At 37.4% G+C, this 16489-nt stretch overlaps 1 protein-coding gene across 13 annotated transcripts in view; it reads right to left on the bottom strand.

Moving 5' to 3' along the window:
- The window catches only part of syne2b (spectrin repeat containing, nuclear envelope 2b), a 133075-nt gene that overhangs the window by 31194 nt on the left and 85392 nt on the right, over positions 1 to 16489 (bottom strand). For 11 of the 13 annotated variants that reach the window (XM_065296294.2, XM_065296297.2, XM_065296299.2 and 8 more), the window contains 23 exons: positions 15570 to 15673; positions 15160 to 15298; positions 14691 to 14807; positions 14414 to 14551; positions 14129 to 14335; positions 12374 to 12475; positions 11903 to 12022; positions 11222 to 11422; positions 10953 to 11126; positions 9658 to 9789; positions 9291 to 9508; positions 9064 to 9196; positions 8366 to 8950; positions 6914 to 7063; positions 5599 to 5775; positions 5340 to 5495; positions 5103 to 5240; positions 4824 to 4994; positions 4542 to 4675; positions 4274 to 4469; positions 3787 to 3960; positions 1743 to 1856; positions 1226 to 1380 (listed from right to left, as the gene is read on the bottom strand). In XM_065296294.2, coding sequence (XP_065152366.1) covers positions 1226 to 1380; positions 1743 to 1856; positions 3787 to 3960; positions 4274 to 4469; positions 4542 to 4675; positions 4824 to 4994; positions 5103 to 5240; positions 5340 to 5495; positions 5599 to 5775; positions 6914 to 7063; positions 8366 to 8950; positions 9064 to 9196; positions 9291 to 9508; positions 9658 to 9789; positions 10953 to 11126; positions 11222 to 11422; positions 11903 to 12022; positions 12374 to 12475; positions 14129 to 14335; positions 14414 to 14551; positions 14691 to 14807; positions 15160 to 15298; positions 15570 to 15673 — 3935 coding nt within the window. The remainder of the gene's footprint in view (positions 1 to 1225; positions 1381 to 1742; positions 1857 to 3786; positions 3961 to 4273; positions 4470 to 4541; positions 4676 to 4823; positions 4995 to 5102; positions 5241 to 5339; positions 5496 to 5598; positions 5776 to 6913; positions 7064 to 8365; positions 8951 to 9063; positions 9197 to 9290; positions 9509 to 9657; positions 9790 to 10952; positions 11127 to 11221; positions 11423 to 11902; positions 12023 to 12373; positions 12476 to 14128; positions 14336 to 14413; positions 14552 to 14690; positions 14808 to 15159; positions 15299 to 15569; positions 15674 to 16489) is intronic. The other 2 variants (XM_065296298.2, XM_065296301.2) reach the window with 2 other exon arrangements.

Genomic DNA, 16489 nt, shown 5'->3' with positions numbered 1-16489 from the left:
GGCGGTTCAGCGCAAAAAAAAGAGGCGTGTTCCGGCGCAAACCATCCCTGATGCTATTTTGCCGTTTCAAAAAACAATTGCGCCACTGACCAGAAAAATAAAGTTTAAAGTCAGTGGTGTGTTGCGCGTTGTTCATTATGCTATTTTAAGGGCGCATGCTTGACCATAATGTATAGGGTGCACAACGCGCACACACTTTGCTTATCTAATCTACACAGATGCAACAGTTATTTTTGCAAATCATAAATTGTTACACTAAAAAATATTAATACATGAGATAAGGGGAATCATAGTGGTGAGCATTGTGGTGATAGTTTTTATTTATTGTGTGGCTGCGTTAAAAAAATTCTCATGCAAATAACGATTAAAATATTTTCATAAGTTTGTTGTGTGGCTGTATTACGTTTATTTTATGTAAATAATAATTAAAATGCTTTCATAAGAAACCTTAATGTATATGAACTTGATTTGTTATTGTACTTTGGGTTTGGACTTGCTTGCGTTTCTTGGGTCCGATTTCAAAGCCCCCAAACCCTTTCAGGGGTGAGGGTGGACGCAGCGCTGTCCTCTGCTGTCGTCAGGTCCTGAGGCAGATCCACCTCCCGTTATACGGCATGCCAGATTTATGCTTGCAAGCTTGGGATTCCCCCGTCTCCTGACATCATTGTAGCGCTTGGCGCAACGATGGGGATGCCAGCTGATGAGACAATTGTGGCTATTTCCTCTCACACCTGTTTAACCTATGCTGATTTGGGCGGGTTTCTCCCATCCCCATACAAAACAACTTCTCTGTCTTTGACTGCTCTTACAAGAACATCGGTCTCCTCAGCTGTGAACCGCTCCTGGTGTGCGTCTGGTAAATCCGTCATAATAATAGCAACCCGCCATGGAACTTGCGCCCTTGCGTTTAAAGGGAATGTCGGATAGCGTTCTGATTGGTTTATTTGACGTTATGCCCAAACCACACCTATGAATAATGAACCTACTTCAGACTAACCCCTTATTGATTAGCGCCTGGCGCAAGAGTTATTTCTCCCGCCGGGAAAATAGCAACAGCGCCCAAGATCCGCCCACAAAGTCACTTGCACATTGCGCTTCGCACTTGCGTTAAAATAGGGCCCTTACACTTTGTGCAGTTGTGTACACCTAGACTATCATTTTTATAATAAAACACAGCGTAATTATTGTAATGCTGTTTCACAAAACATATTATTGTGTCAATCACCTGCATCTCTCCTGAGCATGTGCAGAGGCCTGTGCCCACTTCTTGTTAAAGTTCTGCAGCCTTTTAGTCGCAGGATCACTGAGGGTCAGTCTGTAGCTGAGTGTGTTAAGCAAATCCAGATCAGGAGACAAAGAACTGAGCTCAATCAGACCCAACTGGAAACACAAACCACATAAAGGCTTCAAGTCCATGAATTATAGGTCTGAGGCCATCTACTGTATATGCTAAAATACTTTTAAAAGTGTTGATGACTCATCTTGCACTATATACATTTTGTCCAATAAAATCTGTAGAATGACAATTGTGCCATCCTAGTGTAATAGCACCTTTCTTCAACTAGCAATAGTGAATATCAAATTCTTGTAACTAAAGCCTTTTGACTATTTAAAAATGTGATCTATTCAGCCCAAATGTCCTTTTCAGTATCTGTCTAGTTTTTATGCGGTCTTAAACACCGGGAGTCTTGGTTTCTCACATAGATTATTTGTATGTGTGTTATAAAGGTACATGTTATCACCTCAGAAATGTCATTGTGCTGGCTGTTCATCCTTTGCTTGTTTTCCCACTGTTGTAAATGTGTTTCAAGGGTCTGGAATAATCTTTCAAACTCTTGAAACTGCTCAAGATCCTCCTAAACACAGAGATACAATTATATACATTGTCTAAAAAAATGTCAAAAATAGTCCCTTTACATGTAGCTCTCACTGGAGAAGTAACCTTTAAGAAGTACACCTTTGCACTCAAAGGGTCCATATTACTAGCTCAGAGGTAAATATTATTACCAAAGACTGCATGTTAATACCAGTGCATTTTAAAAAAAAATTTATTTGATTTACTAACTCTTATTATTACACTCTAAAATACTTAATTCTGATTGGCCAGTCACGACATTCCATGGTATGTTATTCTGAGTTATTACACGGCTCTCTGGAATGCTTGATTCTGATTGGTCAGTTGAGACATTTGCAGGTTCGTTCTTTTCAAATAATAACCGCTCCAAAGTAATAACAACCCAGTCTCACCCCATGTCGTCAATATTTGACGACACTTGACCATTCGTCAATATGTGACGCGGAGGGTATACCTTTCGCGTCATTTTTTGACGAACTGGGGACTTCAATACTATTACGTCCGTTGCATTCTCTTCTCCTATTTTCTTACCAATTTCGCGTCGGTTTAGGGTTAGATTTACATAATGACATCCCTACCCAAACCTAACTCTAACCCCAACGCCAGGTGACAACTGTTTCTAACCCCAACGCCAGGTGACAACTGTTTAATTTCGCGTACACTGTTTAATTTCGCGTACACTGTTTAATTTTGCGTAATCTAACCCTAAACCGACGCGAAAATGGTAAGAAAATAGGAGAAGAGAATGCAACGGACGTAATAGTATTGAAGTCCCCAGTTCGTCAAAAAATGACGCGAAAGGTATACCCTCCGCGTCACATATTGACGAATGGTCAGGTGTCGTCAAATATTGACGACATGGGGTGAGACTATGTTAGTAATAACGCATAGCCGGTACTACTTGTACGATTAAAATCGCTCCGCGCCAATAAAGATTACGGTTTGGCGCCATCTTGTGACAAACACTGGACAACCACAATTAAGAATGGAAAATTTTGACATTAATTTTAACATGTACGGAAAAAACAAAACATTTAAACAGTGGATAGAAGAACGAACAACGACAAGACACAGAGAGCTTACTGAGACTGAACTTGACAAAATAGAGCATGACAGCTACGAAGCCAACACACAAAAAAATACAGAATGGGCATTAAAACTTCTCAAAGACTGGCTAAAAGAGAAAAAATGGAGACAGCCAGTATGAAGCAGAGGATCTTAATAAGGTATTACGATCATTTTATGCATCTGTGCAAAGGTTCGTGGAAGGATAAAAATGTTAATTTAAAACAAATATGCCAATAAAATGTTTCAAATTCATATTCATGTCCAGTTTTTTTCTTGGCAAGTAGCCGTGTAATAAGCGGGATAATGTAGAGGCAGCCTGTAGTTATCGCAAAATAAGCCCCTTCATTGTGATACAAGAACCTCCGCTTCGCGTCGGGTCCTGATTACACTGTCGGGGCTTATTTCCCGATAACTACCGGCTGCCTCTACATTATCCCTTACATAACACCCACCGCCTGACACTAATAACACATGGTAACCCGCATGCTGCAAATTATTTTAATAGGTACAGTTTAATATTACACAAAAATGAGATATAATTATGTCTTTAAATAACATACATGACATTATATTTACAAATGATTAAACCAAATAGTGTGTTCGTGATACTTTGAATGTCTTGTCCCATCTTAAAACCGAAAGTAAACATGTTCTCCTCACAGAAGGTCTGCATTTGTTAAAATTTGCCAATAAAATATTTAAAATCAATCTTTAATGTTCCTAACCTTACTTATGAGGTAAATAGCCGTGTAATAAGCGGGATAATGTACAGGCAGCTGGTTGTTATCGTGGAATAAGCCTTTACAGTTTGTCATTCCAAACATATATGCATGCCTTATAAATTAAGTCTATATGAGTCTCACCTGCATATGTTGAATTCTTGCCGTCAGAGTTTGCTTTAACTGAAGGTAACCACGGGTTAACAAACGGCACTCTGACTTAATAAAAACCGCATCTTCGTCATTCATCTGTTCAATCAGATCTTTAGATGCTTCATGCATTTGATCCACATCAACCTGAAGGTCTTTCTGTAACACCTAAAGAAAAGAAATTTATTTTTTACATTTATAATTCTTTAAAGCTTTATTCTTAAAATAAATCTTCAGTGTGGTCTCAGACATTTAGACCCCACAGCAGTGTGTCTTTTTTATAGTTACATTTATGCATTCGACAAATGCTTTTATCCAAAGTGACCTTAAGTGCATTCAAGCTATACATTTTTTATCATCATGTGTGTTCCCTAGAGTTCAAACCCATAAACACTGCACAGTTGACCGATTGAGCTACAGGAAGGAAAACATACTGTATGTGTTTAACAGAAGGGTGTCTGTGTGTTTGCACTGTACTCACTTGCTTTAGCTCCTCAACGCTGTGTGTGAGTGTCTCATGGTCAGCAGGTGCTTTACTGTGTGTGGTGAGCTGCTCTTTATAATGCTGAAGCTGCTCTGAGCAGATGTGTTTTATATCAGAATATCTCTGCCACACCTTCAGAAGACTGTGTGACTTCTCCAATGTGTGCATGACCGTTTCCTTTACCTCTGTCCACCTGGAGACCAACACAAAGGTTTAAGCTCAAACACACGCATGCATATTTTTGTTGGCAGGTATGAAGTCTAACCTTGCTTTTTCTTTTTCGAATTGCTCCGATAATATCTGGGCGGTGTCTGTTCTAATTCCACCAATAAGGATTGAGAATGTTTTGCTAAGATCTTCCCAAGTCCTGTCAAATTCCTCGGCCTCAACTTTAAGGACCTACAGAAACAAAACAAGCACTTTGTAATGATAAGCACTGTAAATTTAATTAATTGCAACACACAAAATGAAAAAGAAAAAGAAAAGGTATCATTCAACAGTGACCGATCAGAAATCACTTTTTGAAAAATATAAAAGTTGACAAAACCTGTAGCTTATTAATGTTGTACTGTAGGGCAGAGATAGATGGCAGAGGGGCGTGGCAGTACTGTAGTGATTGACAGATCCTCATTGTGTTTTGAATTCTCTGTCTCCTCCCATTTTCGAACTCAGACCACGTGTTACACACCTGCAGGAGAGTATTTCCAAGGTCTGTACCCTATAAATTAAAAAAACTATTGTTACATTTCCTTCTTTAAATATCAGTTTCTTTGTTAAAGTTAGGTTTTTTACAAAAAAAGATCTATTGATAACGAATTTTCCATACCTGTTGAGAAAGGTCGGTTAAAGACTGCGAGAGATTTTGAACTTTGGTGAAGAATTCTTCATCTTCATCATGGCTAAGTCTCCTCTTCCTCAGATCAGAAAGTTCTGTGAGTTTGTCCTTCAATGTCTCTATTAGCTCCTAAAATTAAATACAAATAAATAAAAAATGGAAATTTTGTAGCGTTTGAAAGCTTTTCAGGTACTGTATGTGTATATCAACATAATAAACAGCACATACTTCACAGTGTTTGAGACTCTTTTCAGCAAACGCATAACTGACAGGTCGTTCAGCCAATCGCATCCATTGTTTTTGATCTTTGACCCACTGCTGCAAGAGCTGCAGTTTGTTCTCACGGTCAGCACATATCCTCACTTGTTCTTCAGTGTGTCGGATCTGAATATAAAAAAACTTAAATTATTTTATCAGAGCCTACATCAGTGTCTGTTAAGTTTGTGTCTGTTACGTCTTTTCGTGTCATTTTTCATGATAAGTTTACCTGTGTGTTCAGGTGAGCCTGCAGAGTGAGCCAGCGCAGATTTACTTGTCCCATGCTTTCGGCAAATGAGGTGTGTTTGTACCTGCAGGTATGGGAGTCAAACTCGACCCGCTTTAACTCACACTGATTAATAAACTCAACAGACATCTGCTGACAACTTATCTCTCGCTTCATCTCCTAGACACAGAGAGAGATTGCAAAGAGAGAATATAGAAAATTGTTTTAAAAAGTTAGTGGTAACTTGGGCATTCATCAATAAAGTAAAACAGCATTAAAAAAGGGATATTAAACAAAATAAAATATTAGGATATTAAAGGGACAGTCCACTTTTTTGAAAATAGGCAAATTTTCTAGCTCCCCTATAGTTAAACATTTGATTTTTACCGTTTTGGAATCCATTCAGCCGATCTCCGCGACTGGCTGTACCACTTTTAGCATAGCTTAGCATAATCCATTGAATCAGATTAGACCATTAGCATCGCGCAAAAAAAATAACCAAAGGGTATATAATGATATTATGCAGTGCCCGAAAATAGTCCCCTGCTATTTAAAGTAACCAAGGGGACTATTTTCGGGAGCTGCGTAATATCATTGTGCCTGTTGCAGTCATGGTACGGCAGCAAAGTCCTTGATTATTATGCCAGAATGAGAGTCTAGTAGCCATTCTGGCCTGGAAAATTGCAACTTTTCATTTTCTGTCGGTCTTAGTACACAGTGTAACTACAGAAGAGTCAAGTTTTAAATAGGAAAAATATTGAAACTCTTTTGTCATTTTTAAATGCGATGCGAAACCAAATGTTTAACTCTAGGAGAGCTGAAAAATTTGCCTATTTTCAAAAAAAGTGGAGTGTCCCTTCAGTAAAGATCATCTTTCATGAAGATATTTTGTAAATGTCCTACCGTGAATATTTAAAAAAAACAATTTTTGTAAGTAATATGTTTTACTAAAGACTTCATTTTGACAACTGTAAAGGCGATTTTCTCAATATTAAGATTTTTTTGCACCCTCAGATTACAGTTTCAAATAGTTGTATCTATCTCGACCATATATTTTCCTATCCTAACAAACTTATTTATTCAGCTTTCAGATGATGTATAAATCTCAATGTCAAAAATTGGCCCTTATGGTTTTGTGGTCCACGTCACATGTAATATATAAATATTATATGTGTATGTGTATACAGTATATAACTATAACAATTTATAAATATTTTTGTTAGATTAGCTTATTCTTTCCTGAAGAACTTTGGTAGTACAAATATAATTTTTTTGACATGACAATTAAGTGCACTTCATTGTGAGAGACAAAAGAGACCTGATATGTTTTAAGCAGGTGTGTGAGCTTTGCAGCAGTGCAGGTGTTGTGACCCTCTTGCTCGGCCGCCTGTAACCTGCTCTCAACGTCTGTAATCCAGCCACAGAGATCAGCCAGCAGGGCTTCAGGAGACAGCCTCTCCACAACAAACTAAGAGAGAGAGAGAGAGAGAGAGATGAATGATGAGAGAGGATGATGGGCATAAAGACGAGAGAGAATGAGGTGATGGGCCGAGATGGAGAGAAAATACTGAGAATCACAAAGCAAGACAGGGTGAAGAAGAAGGTGGAAAACAGCCAGGTGAGAGGTGATATACGTAATCACAGTAGAAAAGAAGATGGGGACTAGATACCTGATAATGGGTGAAAAGATAGAAAAGGGACTCTATTCTTCAAATATCTCATCAGCTCAGAAAATCTTGCTTGGATGGCTACCTGACCTTCATGACAAACTTTGACACCTTTTATATTTTCTTCCAGAGCAGTGGCGACCGTTGACTTTTTATGAGGGAGCACGATGCAAAGTTCATCACAACATATATGTAGCCCATCATGTGTGTGGTTCGTAATTTCAAAATATTTGTTTGGAGCATCGAGTGAACCTATGTGCACAAAATAAGTGCCTAAAGGGTTTATGATAAAAAAGACGCTTGCGTTTGCAAAATACTCGTATAATCTCATGCGTAATCAGAATTCACTGTTAAGACAGTGTCTTGCGTGTATTTTGTGAATGTGAGCTTCTCTTTTATCATAAACGGTTTTGACGCGTGTGCAGCAGGCACTTATTTTGACAAAACACGTGATGCACATGGTTCACATGACGCAACAAACACATATTTTGAAAACACGAGCAACACATATAACACTCCGAATGCATATTTTGAATTTGCGCCCCTCGGAAGAGAAGTCACCAGCCGCAACTGTTTCAGAGAGATGCTGCCTCTTTAACAACATACAGGTCTTTACTTCCAACCACCAAGGGTTAAAACATGCAGCGAATTTCAGACAAATGAAGGTATCCTGTGGTTCAACTTCAGAGTTGTAGGTTCATACATTGAATACACTGTTAGTCACTTCCAAATGCATGAAATAGATAAATATACTAGGGATACTGGTATCGGGTATCGGCCTCGATACCACATTTTCTAAAGTACTCGTACTCGTTAAAAGTCCCCCGATATCTGGAATCGATACCATGGTTTGAGAAATGTCTATGTTTGAGCGGCGTGTAAAGGGTTAATGCCTCTTGTGTTGTCCAAAGAGGCAGAGTTTCCAACAAACTGGAAAACTAGTCCTTTGTTTTTTTGTTAAATGATATGACTAAAGCTGTTACCTGTAAATTTAAATCATGTTTTTTTATTAAGTACTTGGTATCGGTATCGGCAAGTACTGAAATGCAAGTACTCGTACTCATATTCAAAAAAAGTGGTATCGGTGCATCCCTAAAATATACCTGATGCAGTTTCTGTTGGACAGTTGGTATTTCTGATAGTATCGTCATCCAGTCCTGCTCCACTCGAGATAACTGGGATTGGAGAGGCAGCAGTACTGGGGACAGAATAGTGTCTTGGGTGGATGAATCTTTGTCATCACAGGTAGTGTCTTTATTTGTGTCTTTGGCTACAGAGATCCCCACTGAACTAACATTTGGGGGAGGAAAATCAGCTTGAGAAGAACTACATTTGGACACATGTGTGTCTGATGTCTCTTTTCTAATTTGGGTTTCTTGTGTAGTAATTTGTAATTTGGCATCAAAATTGTCCTCAGTAGCATGTGCAATGTTGACATCTACAGATGAGGATTTTTCAGGACTGTTTTCTAGGATATCAGTGGAGATGTTGCCAGGTTCAGATGTCTGCAGGTCTTCAGAAACCTCTTTATTTCCAGAGAAAGATGATGTTTTCAATGCAGTACTGGTTTTGCTGTTCTTCTTTGTCTCAGTGTTTTGCTCTCGTTCACCAAGCATAAGGATCAAAGATGCAGAGCTGATCACTGATGCCTTTAGGGCGGTTTTTGCTTCTAGCTCCTTAACAAATTCCTATTTCAAAGAGATTACAAGAAGAAGTGTGCTCAAAGAGGGTCCTGTGCTGTATGTTGTTTTTAGGACAATTTTAGGTTAAGGACTATCTGTTTATAGTGTTTTACACTTACTGTGAATTGCTGAAAGTAGGAAAGGCCATGGTTTGTTTCCTGTTCACCTGAGATCATGTGATCTTTCCATGTATTCAGGTTTTCTTTGGCTTGGTCTATGTATGCATTCAAAGCCTCAAAATCTTTTTGATATCTGAAAAAATGTATAGCGGTGATAGTTTTATTTACAATCCTCTCTGTCGTCACATTTGAATGAGTGCATGTTATTTATGTCATATAACATTTACCTGTTCCAAAGCTTTTGTAGTCGGTGGGTGGATTCCTGTCCCTGCTCCACCTTTCTTTGAAGAGAAACCAATCGCTGCTCCAGCCTTAATGTAGACGTTCCCGTTATATGTATAGGAATGCCCACTTCACTAACAAAAATCTGTGAGAGGAGTCTGTGGCCCTCATCTAGAACCAGACTGACCCGAGCTCTGTTCTCCTCAAGAACGGCATGTACACTCTATCACAAACAACAGAGATACAGGACTATTTCAGAGAAATTAATTAATAATTATCATCTCCAATAATAGTAATAAACCAATATTCCAGTCTCTCAATTTGCTGAATTAATTATAAATTATAAATAATAAATTATACTGTAGGTGTTACCTGATAGACAGAAATGTTTGTGCTGAGCTGCTCTTCAGTTTGTTCCCGCAGAGGCATTATGGGAAGTTGAGTCTCTAACATCTGTAGCAATGTTTCTAACCAGGAACGATTTTCCTCATATTGTGTGAAAACCTGAAAAACACCAACATCCAAAAATAAACATTTAAGTCAAACACATAGCAAACAACTGTTGGTCATTCATTCATTCATTAAACTATCAGTCAATTTTTCCAATTCATCACTCCAGTTAATAATCAGTCTGTTTACTTAAATAGAATAGAATAAATTTTATAAAATAAAATAAAATATTAATTTAATTTAATTTAATTTAATTTAATTTAATTTAATTTAATTTAATTTAATTTAATTTAATTTAATTTAATTTAATTTAATTTAATTTAATTTAATTTAATGGATTGATTATTGAGTAACTGGAGTGATGGATTAAAATGGACAGATTAATAATATAATTTTAATTTAATTTTAGAATAAATTTAATACAATTTAATAAAAAAAAATAATAATAAAAAAATGTAATTTAATTTAATTTAGTGATGGATTTAAAAATGGATGAATTGATAATTTAATTTTAATTTTAATAACATTTTAGAATACATTTTAGAATAAATTTAATAAAATTTAATAAAATAAAATAAAAATAAAATTAATTTAATTATTTTAATTTAATTTAAAACTAGCAGTAAAAGACTAGATTTTGACCTAGAAGTCTAGCAAAAATATTAAAAGTTGTCTCATACAGCCAGATCGTGGGCAAAATTGTACAGTGTTGACTTGACTTTACATTTTGTGGCTTCAAATTTCATTTATTTGCAATTTTAGGAGCTAATGAAGACATTGAAGGCTAAACTCGCAGAACTTGCTGATCTGAGGAAGAGGAGCCTTAGCCAGGATGAAGTTGAGTAAATGAATTGTGGTTAAAATGTCGCTACACCCAGAAGTCAGAGGGCACAATCGTGCAGAAACTCAAGATTAGCAGCAGAAGAAGAACCATTTACACCATTAAGCATATATTTATATTGTTGTTCTACAAACCTTTTAGGTATTTTCATGATAATAAAGAATATGTATAATGATTATGTTTGAAGAGTGTTGCTTTTTTAAATGCATGTTATAAACGACTCAACAGTGATTTCAGATCGATAAGGATTTTCTACTGATCAAAAGCTGTAGTACATGAAAAAGCTGTGTGATTCAGAATAATTATCAGCCAGGTATTATTAATGTGTATCGGCATTTATCGTCCAAGCCCTAGTTAAAATGTTTGTGGTTCGTACCTGCAGAAGTGTATTCAGTAGAGTTCCAACACCCTGAGCCTGCTGCAGGACACCAGACACTTGAGATTCAATTTCAGACACTGCAGCGTCCCAGCCAGAGGGGGCGCTGTCTGACATCCTAACACTCAGCTGCTGCAGTCTCCGCATGTGACGTCCCAGAGACAGGAAAAACTTCTGTATAGATTTACAAGGTTAAAAAGATGAATAAGAAGGGAGGCCTACTCTTAAATTGATGATGATTTGTTTCATACGTGTCTTTTTTTTCTTACCGTGTGCGTACTGAGCTGTGTCTGTATTTGTCCAAGATTGTTAAGGTCCAGGTGAAAGCTGCAGGTGAGTTTTTCTCTCCCGAGGTGGAGGACCATCTGAAGACCCTTCAGTATTCTCTCGCTCATCTGCTGCTGATCTAGACTCCATTGCAGAGCTCCACAACGTTTTTCTAGATCCCTCCAGACACTCTCCAATACCGCCTGCAGAGTATGGTTTATGTATCCTTACTCTTATAAATAAAGGTGCTACAAAAGTTTCTTCACATTGATGCCACAGACAAACCATTTTTGGTTCCCCAAAGAACCTTTCTTAAAACATATATTTTCGCCTTTGTATAGTAATATATAATCTTTTTCCACCACAAAGAACCTTTTGTGAAACAGAAAGGTTCTTTGAATGGTAAATGTTCTTTATAGGAACCATACAGCCAAAAATGGTGCACCTATATTTTTACTGTTGGTGCCTTATCCTTAGATCTTTACAGTTACAATGAAATTGAAATTAAAAACTTTTATATTTCATGTCCAATTATTTATTCATATGGTTGGGGTCCTGATTACCATGTTGGGGTTTATTCTGCAATAACAGCTGGCTGGATGTTATCCCTTACATAATTTCCTCAATTTATATACTGTTTTAACTAATGTTCCCAAACTACAGATATGTTACACATTTTGTACCTCCAGTGTGCTGATCTGCTGTGTGAGGTGAGATGAAGGTTGACTTTGACTTTCTGTCTCTTTGAGTTCCACCAGCACTTTTTCTTTCTCCTCCACCTCCTGTTTCAACCCAACGACAGCCTGCAGATGGAAAGGTCAAAAATTCAAAAGTCTCAAGTTCAAAGTTTGAGGAAGTCACTGTGACTGGTCATTAAAATGGCACGGTTGTGTCTTTCCATCTCAAAGCGAGAACTTTGTTAACACACGACCTGATCTTATTATATAAAATATAGACATCTAAAGGAAAGGCCGTCATGTCTTTACAGCGTCATTTGCTCAGGCGGGATGCAAGTCATGACTCTGAGAAACATTTAAAGTTCAATTCATTCAGATATTCAGAACATTCAGTATTTATCAGTAGTGTTTAACTAATCTTCACACGCTTGTCACTTGATGTGTCCCGTGGTGTTATTCACAGGTGCATGCACTCACCTGCAGCTGTGTGTGAAGATCAGAGTGGGCGTCTCCATTAGTTGTAGGGTGAAGGGCTGACTTGTTAGTTATTACTGAATCATGCACATCTTGTATTTTTCTCTGCAGGGTTTGACAAACACAAGGAAATGCTACAATTTTGTCTACAATGTATGTTTCGATTTTAAAAACATATGAAGAGTTTGGTTCCAAAACGCAATAAATTCCATTTTTGAAAAAAACGAGTTACTGCCAGAATCAGTATTATATCAGGTCAGTATTTAAAAGTAAATTCTTAATTTTATGCAAAATCCAATAAACGGCGTGTTATTCTGTCATCTTTTCTCCCTTTTTTCCCAAAACGCAATAAACGCCACTGCTCCTTTTCTACAGAATACAATAAATCCGCTCCACAAATTACAGCGCACCATTCCACGCAATGTAAACAAACAATGGTGGCGCGTTGAGTACACAGAGTCCTAGTTTTCCTTATCTACTTTGTACTTCGTGATCAACAAACAAACAAAAACGAAATAATACTTTAATAGCATTGATAAACCTGTGGTTTTGTGAGACGGGAAAGAAACGTAAGCCATCAACATCTAATAATTTACGTGAGAGGCACTCGGGGAGGCTTCTCCCGACAGCATCTAGCTTCTCTCGTGCTAACACATTGACCCCAGGGGATCTAATGATAAACTTTCCATAATTTTACTTAAAGTCAACGAGAATCACAGCTGATCGCTGTGAAAAATGTTAAGCGACGACGTCAAGTATAACCGCGCAGCAATGACAGTGTTCCTAATATGACAAAGTAAGTGTTTTGATTAATGCCATTAATGTTTATTTTTTTAATCAGTGTTCAACTGTTATACATTGAATAGATTTATAGAATTTTGAAAAAAAAACTTATAAAAAATAATTTGTTTTTATAATAAATCTTTGAAAATCAAGTTTTGGATTTGAATTTTTTAGGCTTTTATAACCTAAAGATGCTATGTGAAAGTTTGTAACAGAAAGTAGTGGTTTTCATCTTGTCACTTTCTTGGTATAGAAAACTTGTTTTCACCGAAATTTGTCAAAATGGATTTATTGCGTTTTGGAACCAAACTCTTCATATGCTGAATATAATTCATGGAATAGACCTAAACACCAACAAAAACTATGTTTGATATTATAGGGACACTAAGAGTTTGTGTTATTATTTCATAACAAACACGTATCAGTTATGAGGGTGAGAACTCAAGATCGTTTGTGGTTAAAACTTGCTAACATCTACAACTGCTGACATAAACACATAAGGTGTCAGCTTCCTGAGCCATTTAGTGAATTTGTTTGTGTCATTTTTTAATATGCAGTTATGACATTGATGTTATATGTAAACTGTGTAGTCCCGCCCCCCCCAAAAAAATATGTCATAATTTTCTCATCCTCATGCTATTCTAAATTTGTATGAATTAATTTTTTTCTGATGAAAGATATTTTGATAAATGATGGTTAGCACACAGCTGATGTAACCATTGACTTCCATTTTTGACCGCAATGCCAATGGTCTAATCAGATTCAATGGATTGTGCTAAGCTAAAAGTGCTAGCGCCAGACCCGGAGATCAGCTGAATGGATTCCAAAACGGTAAGAATCAAATGTTTAACTCTAGGGGAGCTGGAAAATGAGCATATTTTTCAAAAAAGGGGAGTGTCCCTTTAAGGTGTGCATATTCATATCTGATTACATTTATGCTGACAATAAGTAGACTGAATCAGATGGAAATCTGACCTGTAGCTGACTAGTCTGTTTTTGTCGTTCCTGTAGCTCTTCTTGTTTATCAGTAAGAGTCTTCTTAACTTCACATAATCGCAGTGTCAGCAGGTCCAGGCATAAAGAGCTCTCTGATACTACTGAATTTGGATCTAACACCTTTATGACCTCTGAACCGTGAGAGGTCAGCACGTCACCCAAGGAGGTCAATTCTTCGGATAAACCCTATCAATGACACAGAGAAAAAATGTAATGAATTGATGCATGTATATAGATAGATTAAATAGGTGGATGGATGTATACCTGTAACTGCTGCAGCTGGTCATCTATGTCGATGTGTGAGATTGCTGGTTGAAACTGGACAGCGTGTGTAAGAGAACAGAGAGTGAGATTAACACCACTCAACACTTCAAACAAACCTTCATCCAGAGTCTGGTGATCCTGGAAAAGCAGACAGTCAGTCAGAGAAAGAGTAGATATCAAGGTTATATTATGTTTTCACACACAAGGGCACATAGTTATTCACAGGGTTATAGACGGTACTCTAAACAGCATGTGATATGGTGTGTTTGTGTGATACCTGTGTAACTGCAGATTGTGTCAGTTCTTTAAGACGTGCAATGTTTGACTGAATCTCCTGCCGACAGATAGAAACAGCAGCAGCTCCACTCCACAAACATACAGATGGAGTGAGTATCTGTTCACAGACACACATACAAAACCACACAATTTTTAAGCCTAAAATACTTTTTTTGGACTTCATAGCATTAGATAGGAAATGATTTGTTGGTTCAACTTAAAATGGTAAGTTGGTTGCCTTAAAACTTTTAGTTGACTCAAAAAAGTTGTGTAAGAGTTGTTGTGTCAACTAATATTTTTAAGTTAAATGAACTTAAAATTTTAAGCCAACAAGGGACTTTGTTTTTTAAGTTGAACCAACTTTTTTACGGTGAAGAGATGACAAGAAGTCGTTCAAATTTCAAATAAACATTTTGAAAAAGATTGACAGCTGTCAAATAAGTTTGATGTTGCATAGATTGTGTTCAGACCTCTGATGGATCTTCCTTGCCTCCATCATTCTGAGTCTCTCTGTTCTCAGTCAGTCGACTGTGGAGGTGTATCCACTTCCTGTACACTGCTGATTGTACTTCCTGTCTCTTGTCTTCATCCTCTGTTGCTGCTGGAGGGCTGCAGAGTACAATTATAGAATATAAGTATCCGAGTTAGGGGCGATTCACATATCGTGTCTTTTGCGCGCTCAAGTTCGTTATTTCCAGGTGCATCCACATCGCATTAAGTTAAAAACATTTAAACTTTTCAGAATGCCACAAACGCACCACAGGTCAGTGACAAGAACCAACCAACAGTCGCGTTTTCCGCACGGTTTTAGACGCAAAATGTAAACCGCCCCTTGAGATGCATACAGCATATGTGTGTGAGCATGTGTGTATTTAGATACCCTGTGTGTTCATCTGTACTCTGGCTGTGTTTTCTTGCTCCGCTGCCTTGAATTGCGATAGCTTTGGTTAGATCCCTCTGTTCATTTAAACCATGCTCCAATTCCTGAAAGACAAAGTGGACATAAGAAATACACCTTAAAAATGCTGGGTTGTTTTATGGAGCTAGAATTCTCACAAAACATTTTTATAAAACATGTAAATATTCAGTTTTAAAAAATACAGCTTATAAATACAGGTAAAAAGGAAATTCGGAACACCAAGTTCAATTTTCGAAAATTTAAAAGGCAGAAGTTCAGATCATACAAAAAGTGGGTCAGAGGTCAAGCTTCTGGATTGCACAGGGAACAGTAGTAGATCACGGAAAAGTCGGATTCAATTTTGTTAAATGACACTTGTCTATAATTCAACTTTACGCATTTCAAATTCAAAACGTTTTGCAGATTTCTAGCTCCATATTGTTTTAACCCATTGTTTTTTTGGGTTAATTTTAACCCACCTGTTTGGATCATCCCTTTTTGACCCAACGCTGGCTTAAAAATAACCCAGCATTTTTGTAGAGCGTACATAGAGAGAAAATTTTTTATTTAAAAATTGTATTTACTCAACAAAATACTTAATGCACTTAATGTGGGTTAGGATTTTCGGTTAAGTTCAGGGGTGGAACCCATAGACTGTAAAAAAAGATGGCTGACGCGACGTCGCCTCCCACCATTGTAATGAATTGAAGCCAAAAATGTCCGACCTCGGTCGCCGCCATGTTACGTAAAAACATCAATTTGGAGCCAAGGCATGCGCAGAAGGAATCGTCCGTGGAGCCAGAGGCGGAGCCGCGATATCAAACTTCCGCCCAAACGCTCGCGCGACCAATTCAACCACGCCAATCATAACGTCACGCCCCGTTTCTATTGAATCAAATTAC

Source organism: Paramisgurnus dabryanus, chromosome 20 (assembly GCF_030506205.2).
Source record: "Paramisgurnus dabryanus chromosome 20, PD_genome_1.1, whole genome shotgun sequence".
NCBI classification, from domain to species: domain Eukaryota; kingdom Metazoa; phylum Chordata; class Actinopteri; order Cypriniformes; family Cobitidae; genus Paramisgurnus; species Paramisgurnus dabryanus.
This window is presented reverse-complemented; position numbering and strand designations above follow the sequence as displayed.